This window comes from Ixodes scapularis, unplaced genomic scaffold, assembly GCF_016920785.2.
Source record: "Ixodes scapularis isolate PalLabHiFi unplaced genomic scaffold, ASM1692078v2 PGA_scaffold11__112_contigs__length_91849675, whole genome shotgun sequence".
NCBI classification, from domain to species: domain Eukaryota; kingdom Metazoa; phylum Arthropoda; class Arachnida; order Ixodida; family Ixodidae; genus Ixodes; species Ixodes scapularis.
Genome location: NW_024609837.1, coordinates 58,930,586 through 58,943,061, shown reverse-complemented (window position 1 = coordinate 58,943,061; position 12,476 = coordinate 58,930,586). Strand labels below are relative to the sequence as shown.

Here is a 12,476-nt window from a genome sequence, read left to right as displayed (position 1 = left end):
TCGTTCGTATTTCAGGTAATTCAATCACGAGGGCAATATGAAACGGAGCTTTGATGGAAGTGAACAAATCACATCTGCATTACGTACCAACCCGCTATAAATAGTAGTAGGAGAACAAAATCCCACGTGGGCAGGCGACCTTTCCGAGGTACCCAAAGACAGTGATTCGAAGTAATTTTCATTATCTTGCCTTTACTGGCCGCTTGCGCGGAGGAGCTCTTTAGCGAGTAGTAGCATTGCCTTCGCTGGACTGTACATTCTCGCTTGCACTAGAGCCACTAGAAATCAAGCATCACGAAGCCAAACACGTGGCGGCCATGTTGGTCAGCCCTCAAAGCGCCTGACCGCCATCTTGGTGACTCAATCATGGAGTTAACAAAAAATGCAACAAAAAGTGTTTCATCGCTAGTGGCTCCGGTGCACGCTGTCCCCCAGCACGCAGAAAGCTTGCACCTGCATACTTGCTCCGTTTGAAGCACGCACGCATGTGAGCATGCTCATGCACGCGCATGCACGTAAACGCACGCGCATGTGCGCCATTGGAGAAAAAAGAACCCCATGGCTGGAAACTTCGCACCAAGCGTTATCACTAGCCACGGCGACGACTCGATGCCGCTCGGCAATTGTGTAGTTTGTGTAACCCAATAATAGCACTTTGGATACAAGGACTACAAGGTACATACAAAGTTGCAACTGTCTTGTACATTGTATATTATTTAATACCTATGACAAGCAATTTAATATTATACGAAACTCTACACAGTTGTTATTATCATTAAAAGATATATAAGCTAGACCTTTCGTGTATGACAATATTATGCTCATATTTTAAAGAAGCACCTTAATGTCATATCAAACTCTACACAGATGTTATTATCGTTAAAATTATATAAGTTATATCTGTTGTGTACTATTATATTATTCTCAAACTTTAGACGAGCACTTTAATGTCCCATGAAACTCTACACAGCTGTTGTTGCTTTTAAAATAGATATAAGATGCATGTCTCGTGTGTGACTATATTATTTTTATACTTAAAACGAGACCTCATTTGGCCTCGAGTCTGAGTGCTCTCATTCGCCAAACAAGTTGCCGAAGTTCGGCTTCACTGCGGGTAGTTGCGCGGTACTGGGTATCTTTGGGACTAAATCGCCCAGAAAGTTTCAGAGGTTAGGCTTTTTTCTTCTGGTTGTACGGTTCTCAGGTGGCAACTTTGGCCCTAAATTGTTAAACAAGTGCCCGATTGAGGCTTCTCTGCTGCTCATCATCATCATCATCTTGCACTTTGGTAAATATGTAGCGTGTCAGAAAAAAAGAAAAAAAAAACAGCGTAGAAACGTCGAAGTAGTCTTGCACCAAGTATGGTGCCCTGGGTCACATCCTCAGGGCCCACCTTGTGGGCCCTGAGGATTGTTAAGCTTTTGCCAATTTAGGCTTTTTTTTTTTCTGCCATGCTAATTACGATTGCTCGTAAATCATAATTTATATATTTATTTTATATGAAACTGTCAGATTTGTTGTGTCGGGCACCTGTCACTGAGCTGTAGGTTATTAAAAGAGGGGGCCTCTGGCACATCCGCCCTTGTCTATGTGGGCGGGGCTTATGCGGAGACCAAGTCGTCTGCTTGTTGCGCAGGAGTTGACGTCAAAATGACGCCAAGCCCTGATTGGCTTTGATTCATGGATAGTGGGTATACCTTAATGAAAATGCATTGAGGTCTACCCACTATCCTTCAATCAGAGCCATTTGGTGCTCAGCGTTCTGACTTCACCACAACACCTGGACTTCACCACAACATCCTTTTCTGTATAACTTGTGTCACAACACACAACCAATTACTCGTTTGATATTTTGTAGGCTATAGAACGAGCCTGTGCTCACATCTGGCCAGTAGGGGCATTAATTTCGCGTTTATTACCGCACTCATTGTAGTTCAACACCCCAAGACACCGTCAGCGCGAACAAGCCATCGCCGCTTTAAAGCACGAAATGCTTCTCAAGGCTACCTCCAACCCGAAATTTTCCTCCGTCCGTCCATCCATCCATTTGTCGGTCCATGCGTTTCCCGCTAAATGTAGCGGGGAAATTGAATAGGTGTTTAAATTATGTGACGTCGATTGATGTTATATGACCTGACGCCACGTGACCTGTACAACTATTGAGTTTGTCCATTCAATATATCGGGGAATTCGATCAAAACCTTCACTCCCATAAACGACAGTTTAATGAGTTATAAATCACTTTAAACGATCTCACCTTAAATACAGTGTTTCCTGCACGATAAGATATTAAAAATGAATAGTAAAAATAATAAAAATAAAAAATGAAGAATATCGAATAATGGTGCTCTAGTCCGGTGAAAAGAAGCACCGACACCTTGCTGTGTATTAAGGAAATATTGTTTGCGCTCCCTCGACATCTGCTCCTAGGTAACAAAGCCGTAGTTCCGGACTTTCGCCGTAACCTGAAAAACACTATCACCTAGCTGTCGTTGGTTTACCCCTCTAGATATCATATTTCGTAATGAGCAAAATATGATATTCACTGGCGTTGTACTTCGTGTAATCACTGCGTGTTGCACTTTAAAGGCCTAAGGCTAACAGACGCACTGCACTGGTCCCAATGTCCCTTGACAGCGGAAGCACCGGACGCCATTTCAGGGCAAACTAAACTCTCGCCGCTTAAATCTCGGTACAGCAATGTTGGGCTTTCCAAGCCAAAAAAATGAAGAAAGATCGTTATGTGTTGTTTTGTGCGCTAGATATGTTGCCCAGTCATGTCCAAGACAGCGCAGTCTTGGGCCACATTGTGTTTTTAGGGGCGAAGCTCCTTAGGGTCTAGCCTTGTCCGTCCGTCCGTCCGTCCGGCCGGCCGGCGTCCGTGCTCACATAAAAAGAAAAAATGTTTCCGTAGTCGACAGGATTCGAACCTGTGCGGGGAGACCCCAATGGATCTCTATTCCATCGCCTTAACCACTCGGCCACGACTGCGGGACGAGTAGGGGGCGCTGAAATGTGGTAGTAACTCAGGAGCTGGGGTATCTGTCATGGATGAGACGTTGCATGTAGCCGCTCAACGTCTATACAGGAGAGGGTGCTGCGGTCAAATGCGTATATAATCGCTTTAAACTTTGCATGCATTGGCTCAACGTTTATAGACGAGAGGGCGCTGCGGTCAAATGCTCAAATGCGTATATAACCACGTTCCATACCACGCATTCTCTTTCTGACATGGACCGTTGACTTAAGCGGTGGAGATGCGTTCCCACGGCTTCTAGCGGATCCAAGATGCTCCGCTAGAAGAACCACTGGCTCTGCATTTCACCGACCATAAAGCAGTAATAATGAAGTCTAAACGCAACCCGGAACTCAGCACTACTTATGAGCAATAAAAAAATATCGGCACCATCAGCACTACCTATGAACAATAAAATCGGTATCATCAGCACCACCAGAGCTTCGCCCCAATCAACATCATTCACCACGTGGAGACGCGGTCATTTTTTCTCTGAATTTAGAGCCTTAAAAAAACGATGAAGCCAAGGTAGAGCGCACCTTAACCTTCCCTGGCCAGAGCCTCAGTAGTTTAGCCCTAATTCGCCGAATAAGGTTAGGCTTCACTGATCGTTATTTGGTTTTCATGTGACAACCCTGAGCGTAAATTGCCCAAACAAGTTTCCTATTTACGCTTCACTGCTGGTTCTTCAGTTCATACGTGGCATCTTTGTGTCAAGTCTAGCACTTTAGGGAGGGGGGGAGGGGGAGGGGGTGTATTTCGGCGAAAGGCGGGGTTGAAAATACGTTTCGACCTGGCGAAACATTTAGGCCTAAGCATACAGTCAGTGGAGTCCGTCGGTTGGCTCTCTAGAGTGCTTTGCGTGAAGGTAGAGGCATAAGGGGTCCAGTTTCAGTCAGGATGACAGCGAGAACGTTCTGTTGATTGCACGTGGCACAACAGCTTGCGGGTGATCTACTAAGGACAGATGTTTAACCCGTTAGCGAGTTCACAGGCGGGCAAACATTTGGTGAGAACGTCTCGCCGACACCGAAACAGCGAGAAAAGCCCCGCTGTCTCTGACGTGTTTGTCCTCACTAGCCTTTCACCCACCGGTCGATGTCAGCTTGTGTACGCAGCGGAACAACTTTATATTTGTAAACGAAGCGCGAGTTTTCAATGGCTTCCAACGTGAAATAGCAGACGATCACAATTTCGGTCCCGGTCCGATCTCACTTCACCGTAACTGCTCGAATCGTAGCAAACGATAACGATTTTCTTCCCTGTGTGTTAGCAGACAACACGCGGCGATTTTTCTTTCTTTTTTTATTTGTTTTTGGATGACGCCCCGTAGCAGACGAGCCGCGTTCTTCGCTCGCGTTAGCAGACAAAGCGTCTACGAACGCTGTCTTCGCTTGTTACGCGAGAGGCAACTTAAATCTCGCGGTTACCGAAATCGGACCCCGAATATTCTTCGAGTAAATATATCGCCTACCCAACAATGTCGACAATAGTACGACGGTGAGTCAGACAAGCAACAAAAGCAGCGTGAAGGCCGCTTGACTGTCCCCGTCGTCGTTCAAGATCGATGATGATGGAGTAGGATTGTTGACAACGACAACCGATAGGCTCGTCTCGGATTCGCCTGGCTTGCCCACGACTTCTACGTAGTACCGAGTCACCCGAAAATTTGTAAAAACAAACCCATTCTTGAGGAGCTCGTGACGAGAACTCAGCACACAAAGTTTGTTTGTTTTTTGTGTGTGTGTTTTTTAACGTAAAAATGACGGACATCCAACAGCCGTCTCCTGCGATTGGTCAGCGGTCGTGACGGCGGCGTCCCGGTCAAAAAGATCTTTAAAAAAAAAGCTTTCCATGCTTTAGAAAGACGAAAGGAGTGTGAGATTCCCAAACTTAGCGAGTAATACATTTTTTTCCTTCATTTAAGAAGGCGAAGCAGCATGCGTAGGATATAATCCAGACGGCCGGTGATGGAGAGGGGAGCCGTTAACGGCCGCCACGGGAGCAGAGCTTGCACGCCCGACCCGCTCGATCCTTCGCAGTCTTTCGTGGACTGCATTTCGTCGGAGGCCGAAGCCAACCTCAGAAGATAGCACTCTCGGCAAAAGTGCGTGTGGCGTTCGTTGAACTCAATCGGATGTCGCCGCCGCCGCACTAAAATACAAATGCTCCGCCAAAAAAAAAAAAAAAATTGAGCTACACGCGGGCAACTTACTTGAATTAATCCGTCGATTACGAAGTGTTTTTCCTGTGATATTATCATAACGCGTTTATAGTCGCCGACAATTTAAAAAAAAAATGTTTGAGAAGCACTTTAAGCGTCTTACTTCGTGGTTCGTTCTTTGGCGCTGTTATCGACAAACGCTATGGTCTCGGTGTTCGCGTAGCGATAGTAAGACGCTCGGTGCGCTCATACATATTGCACAAAACAAAGTCTGTAGTCAGTGACTGAGACAGAACATTTTTCGGACATTTCTGGGTTGTGTTCGCGGATATTTCTGTCTTCATATCTGCAAAGAAACTCCGTGTCTCTTGTATGACTTCGCGTTTAGAGGAAACTGAAGTGGCTCTGTATTAAAGAAAAAACACTCAAATCGCGTCCTCAGTTGGCCTCCGGGATTGTAAACATCGAGATTATATATATATATATATATATACATATATAAGTACCGCTGAAGCCCCTTTTTTTGTGGAGCGTGGCGTTATAATCCAAGTTCTCGCGTATCTTCAGCGCCTATCAAAGCTACGAACGCGCACTCTTCCTATTTTCAAAAAAGGTAAAAAAAAAAAAAGACGTCATGACTGGTTTTAGTATGGCAATTGCAAGCTCGCAATATACATTTTTTCCAAATTACGCAAACGTCAAAAAGAATGCCGGGAACGTAGGTACACGCGCTGCGCGTGCTGGCGTCTTCAGCTCCAACTGTTTGAAAGCAAAAATCGAAAACAAATGGCACTTCGCAAGTGCGTTCCGCGAAAGCGCTGGTTTGGTTATTTAGTTCATATCTTTCGTATAGGGAAGGCGACCACGTGCAGCGCGTGTACCTGCGCTCCCAACATCCCCTTTTATGCTTGGGTAAGTTAGCAAAAGGTATCGTGCGCACGCTGCCCACACCAGCGACACGTGCACGGTGGCCGAAAGATCTAGGTATAACGTAACGACTGATAGGAGGTCTTTTTTTTTTTCTTGTTTTTCTCGCGCTTAGTAACATCTTCGGGGAAAACGAACGTGATATTCAGATTCATATCGGATAAAACTGCTCTAAAATTCACCTCCAACTAGACTTTTTTCTTTTTCACGAAGTTTTTTTTTTTTTTTTTTAGGGCTGTCAGTGAACCAAACACATATGCGCCCATACGAACACACCCAAAATAACATGCAAAAGACCCATATAAAAAAAAATCTTAATATTAAATGGTTTTATCAACGGACTTTATGATTTTAAGTGGTTCAAAACATCCTCCCTTTCATATGCACGTGTGAGACATATAATACAAGCCACATATATTATCAGTGGTGTGCCCCACAATGATTTAAGTGAGATATCGCTAATCAGAAAATCAGCAAAAAGAAGTGAAAGGAAACTACACCATAAGTGTGCCATCTGACAAGTAAACTATAATAAAAAGGCGTGGCCAAGTATAAATTTTACATTTACGCTCTTCGGCGAGAGAAATGCTTATAATATGTCATGGTATCATGAGATATGGGTCGTACGTGTATATGTACTCTTTTCTTTTCACATATGTGCACGTTACTGAAATAAAGAACCAAAAATACTTTTACTCGAGAGTCACTTGAAAACTAAGTACTATGGGGGAAAAATGAAATGCGAACAGAGGAGCGCGTGGCTCGCGGTACAGGCTGCGCCGCCTGGAATTGAGCCTAGGGGCGAGGGTGCGTGGCCTACTTCGATGTGTTCACGCCCCTCGATTGGCGCTCCCCCAGCTTCGGCAGTGCGCCTCTCACTGCGCTGAAAGCTCTCACCAATAGGGAGTTTTCGTAGACCGCGTTTCCCCCTCCGCTAAGCCCTCCGCAACGAAGAAGTTGCTACTGCGCCTGCGCGCCGATAGCCTTCACTGTAGAGTTCCGGATATCGTAGCGGGTTGCGGAGGGGCGTTGCGGAATGGCGAAAACGGTCTACGAAAACTCCCTAATATCTTTGCGTGCTCAGCGAGTGCGGCGAGCTTCTTTGCACCGCACACGCTGAGCCAGCAAAGATAGCGGTGATAGCTTTCAGCGCACTAAGAGGCGCACTGCTGAAGATTGAGGAGCGCAGAGGGAGGGGCGTGAACACGTCGGAGTAGGCCACGCACCCTCGCCCCTAGGCTCACTTCCAGGCGGCGCAGCCTGTACCGCGAGCCACGCGCTCCTCTGTTCGCATTTCATTTTTCCCCGATAGTACGTTACCCCATACATCAATTCAAAACGAACGCTTTATATCAACTTAAAAGTAACCCTTATTTATTCGTTACTTCGAATTTGTTGTTCTTTTATGAATGAGTAGCCGGTTCCAATGTTTGTTGCCGTTAATAATGCCTCACCGTGTAACAAGCTCTTTCGGGGATAACTGTGAATAAACTGACACACCTTGTGCACATCTTTTAATGCGAAAGCATTAACTGGCCCCATGGAGCGAACCGGCGTTATCAGTTTTTGAAGCCGTTAAAACGGCACCTCAATTCCTCTCTCCCATGTCTGTAGCAGCGAAACAATGAATAAATTCGCATTGTCTCCGACGCGTTATAGTTCCAAGGAACGCTACCCCACAGAGAAGCCCTCTCCATGGCGCTGCGGTCCGTGCGCCGATAAAAAGGAGGGGGTGGCGCGCGCATGGCCGTCCCTCTCTACCCCCTCTAGGGTCACGTGTCAGGCGTTGCCGGAGGCCCGGAGGGGGAGCGGGAAATTACCGTTCCTCAGGTGTTCTACGCTCTGCTTTCAGCCATGTCGCGCCGCGGAGGAGCCGGGCGCGCTGCCCTCCTCCGCACCGCGAACAGCTGGGCGCGTTCCTTGTAGGAATGCGTTCCGTGTAGGAATGCTTTAGCATTCCTACACGGAACACTTAAGGCTGCTTGCGTGTAGGAATGCTAAAGCATTCCTACACGCAAGCAGCCTTAAGTATCCTCCTGTAATTTTTTTATGCTATATCCAGCGTTTTCTTGACGTGCATATTACAAGCGCGAGCAGGGACGAGAGCATAGGTTGGAAAGAAAATACGTTCCTCGTTCTTTCGTCCAAAAAGTTAACTCTGTCGGTACGTCGTTAGCGAGTAAAGTAAGTAAGGACACGCAACGCCTTACTTGTAACGTGTTATGCAGACATTTGAGGGGGGGGGGGGGGGGGGGTTCGCAGTAGGGATGCACGACTTCACCTGGCTGAACGACGGCAGCTTCGGAATGATTACAGACGCGCCAATTATGACTGGTCGGTACGGACTTTACAGACATTTGTTGCAGATCCTTGGTGTGGAGTTTGCGGTACTTGGCCTCGAATCGCAGCATATGGGCTGTCTGTCATGTTGCATGTCTGCCGGCAGGGTGATGACGTCGCCTGCTTCGCCTCTTTTCCAAGCTTGGGCAGCTCTTGCGATGGCCGTGATTGCCAAATGCTTGCCGAATGCACTGCACAGCTTTTATGGGCTTGCCTTTCATCTGTGCTTCTAGGTCCTCGACCCGTCACCAATAGAGCTCTCTTTTTCAGTGTCGCTTTTAGTCCGCTTCAATAGCGTCGGCGGACGGACCTCACGCCTAGCTTCTTAACATTTAGAAATACTTTCTATCGCTATGTAGGCAGCAACGGCGCCAAAATAAGTACCACATTCATTGCGTTCACCTCTCCTCTACGTTCGACCGTGGCCCAGGCTACGAACAGCTGAAGTGATTGGAGTGGAGCTAATAATGCACTGTCACGGCGCTTCTTTTTTTTTTTTTTTTTTTTTTGGGGGGGGGGGGGGGCGGGTAAAACGTTTATGGGTGGCGAGAACAATACAGTCCTGCCCTGGGTTTATTTTTATTTATTTTTTGTAACTTGATTGATCGAGCCGGTGATAGGAAATGCCCAAAGAAGACGATCGCCGTGACGATGCAGTTTTTAGAGCTGCTCGATTGAGTCCATCAGGTTGTAACTTCGGTTGAGGTCGAACTTACTGTGAAACGGGGTATAGGCCAACAAAAAAAAAAAAACACATAGTTTTTTTTTTTTTGCGCTGTTGGTATTTACAATGAATCTCCGAGTAGCCCAAGCTTCTATCTCAACGGGCTTCGTCTAGCCTAGGTGTCTTAAGCTTAAGTATGCGCTTATTTTGTATTTATTTTAAATATAATTCTCCATTCATGAGACGCGAGTAACCGCCATCGACATTAGAAGAGATCTCAAACTTATGCGCGAGTTGCGATCTAAATTTCCGGGACTATAGACCTTTCCAGTGTTTACAAATCTACAGCTCAGCGTGCGATCTCCACAGCTCAGCACGCGCGTGTGCGTCGCTCCGGAAAACGAGCAAAGCACGCGCCATACGCACGAACACTGGAAATGGCACCGGCCATACACTCTTTCTTGGAAAGGTCTAGCATGGACTACTGTTAGCCGCGCATGCTAAAAGCACGAGCTAGTTGCTTTGGTGAATCCTCGGTGGCTGCACGAGCCTTTGTGCAGCAAGTGCTCCAGTCAAGGCAATCAAGGCTAGCCGCTCGTGCTTGCACAGCCTTCGCAGTTAGTCCATGCTAGGATGAGGCGAAGTTTAGTTTCTCAATGTGTCGAAGGGCGTCGTTTTGTGAACATTTGCAGTGCGCAACACGAGTTTTTTCTGAACCCGTGTGCGAGAATAATGGCAATTTCAGCACATGCTGGAAAATTAAAGCGAGAACGAACATCAAATCTGCGTCAAACACGGCAAATGTGAAAAAAAGAAAAGACCTTTCAAAAAATTAGGACAGGCTTATGGCAAAAAAGAAAAAAGAAGCAGTGCGGTGTGCGAGGTGTTTTGAGTGGCACTCGCGCTTCAAGAATGGGAAAACATCACTGGAAGACGAAGAGAGGTAGGGAAGGAAAAACACGTGTCGCCAAGTTCCAAATGTTCACAGAGCGACGCCCTTTTGCATAATCATACGTAAAGGTTTACGACATTTGCGCGCTCATCATCATGATGCTTGTTTTTACTTTTTACGCTAAAAAGCTAGTCTTGGAAATTTATAGATCGCACCTCGTAGTCAATGAAAACCTTAAAAAGAAAAACGCTATTCGCGAGTTTAGAGACAAAGCCCTTGACTTCTCAGATGAGAATAGCGGAGGACTTTTAGTGTGTTACCGTAACGGGGTACCAAAAGCCCTGCACCATAAATTGCCGATTTGTGGCAGACGTTGATGGCATAAACGTGCTAAGCCTGTTACAGGGCTACGACAACGTCTGCTACATGACAAACTTGTAATGTTGAAATTTCAGGGTCACCTATGGAAGGTGAAAGCAGGTCATAGATTGGGCACGGGAGCTGCGTCAGCGGACGCAGAAGTCGTGTTCAATCCAAACCCTCAAGCTCTTTTTTTTTAGGTGACGCAAAAATTAAGCACTACGGATATGTTGTCCAGGAGAAATGGGCTATCAAAGGCTGTGTACAAAAAAAAAAATAACCACTTTAAGTTTACTACTGAAAACATCCAACGTCTTTGCAGACTTTTTTTTTGTATTTTAAAGCTGGCACTAATTTGAAACGAGTCCTTGCTGACCTGAGCTCAGGGCGTGAGGTCCGTCCTGCTGAGGCTGACTTGGCTGGCGCTCCCGTAGTGTCCGGCATTTTTTTCGGTGTCGTCTGTTCGACTCTCAGCGCGCTACAGTCGAGGGTTTTGACCCTTGGTGGACGAGAACCTAGGAGCCCCCCTAGCGGCTCAGGTTCATCCTGGGAAACATCTGCCAACGAAAATTTTAGTTTTGGTTTCCTCCATCGAACCGCGGCCAGCCGCAAGCGAACATCGTGAATTTGTACCATGCCCCTCAACGCAGCGTACCGCGTCGAGTCTTCCTAGCTTCCTAGCTGATGAGAAGTAAGTATACTTCCCGTCACTTTATCAGACGATAATTCATTCAAGGTGAAGGAAAGTCACGCAAAGTTCGGGAAAGAGGAAGACAAGGTGGCAGCTAGCGGCCAAAGGAATCGGGGCAATGAAAGTGAAGGAAGATGGCTTAAGAACGGTGAATAAAGCACGACATATAAAGACACTGTGGAGGACCGATGCTAATCTTGGTGTTGGCCCTCCTCGAAGGACGTCGAAGTCCAAGACGAACACCCACAAGAAGTCGCTGCGTAGAGCACTGTACGCCGATCGGCATTAGGTTAAGTTTCGCTTAAGCGACGTGGCTTGCCTTCGCCATGAATCAGTAACCGCCAGATAAAGTCACGAGAAGAGAAGTACACTTAGTGCATCATGCGCAAACGTAGGTCAATTGACGAAGACTCGGCAAGGCACGCTGCGTTGAGAGGCGTGGTACAGGTCCGCGACGTCCGCTTGCGGCTGGCATTGGTTCGATGAAGCAAACCGAAACAAAAATCTTCGTTTACGAATGTTTTCCAGAATGCAGCTCAGCCACTAGGGGCGCCTAGGTTTTGCACATTGCCCATTGCTGAATTGGCACCAACCTACTGTGATAACGTTTAGTGGAGGCCCACAGGCTTTAGTTATTTTGTGCGGGTGTTGACTGGTATCCAGTAGGTAAAGTAAAAAAATTCAGCACAACGGCTTTGTTCATCAACCTTGGTGCAAGCTCGAGGGTCGAATATTCGAACACCGACCGTTCCCGCCTTTGTCAGCCGCGTGTGCGCACGCATCTTTGGCGTGTGTCTCTTTTTCTTTCTTCCCTTTCCCCTCTCCCTATCTCCTCCCACACGTGGGCTCCCTCCCTTGAACGACGTTGGCCCGCAGGAGATCTGTTCGACATGCTCCTTCCGATGCTCACCATCTACCAAGAGTACGTCCGAAACCACCACTACAGCCTCCAGGTGCTGGCCGAATGCAAGCAGCGGGACAAGTTCGCCGCCATTTTGCAGCGTCTCGAGGAGAAGACCCTCCTCCAGGGCAGGACCCTCGAGACATTCCTCACCTACCCTATGCACCAGGTAGACGCCAGACACGACGAGCGCTGCGAAACTGAAACGACGTAATACTTTCGCCCTGGGTCATTCGCATGACAACTGGTCAAAGATTTGTCGAAAGCTAGAGGCTGACTTTAGCCAAACTTTTCCTCAAACCCTTCGGTACCCTAGGTAACGCAACAATCACTGCATTGAAAAAAAAGGTACTAGGTGAAACTTCTGCCTTGGTCGTTGGAATAGATCCTGTTTAAAAGTTTGTAAAAAAACAAAGCGTGAAGGCTCGTTCACACACTTGCATGAGTCCAACCAAGTTCGACTGCAACGGTTTTCGACTCTAAGCCTTTTACGGATTGCTATCGCAACGAGGTTTTAAGCC

General features: G+C 47.0%; 1 protein-coding gene across 1 annotated transcript in view; it reads left to right on the top strand.

The window, feature by feature from the left end:
* LOC8025570 (ras-specific guanine nucleotide-releasing factor 2) overlaps window positions 1–12,476 on the top strand; it is a 110,131-nt gene that overhangs the window by 41,005 nt on the left and 56,650 nt on the right. Inside the window, exon 7 of the mRNA XM_042288938.1 lies at window positions 11,931–12,124. Within this exon, the coding sequence (XP_042144872.1) occupies window positions 11,931–12,124 (194 nt within the window). The remainder of the gene's footprint in view (window positions 1–11,930; window positions 12,125–12,476) is intronic.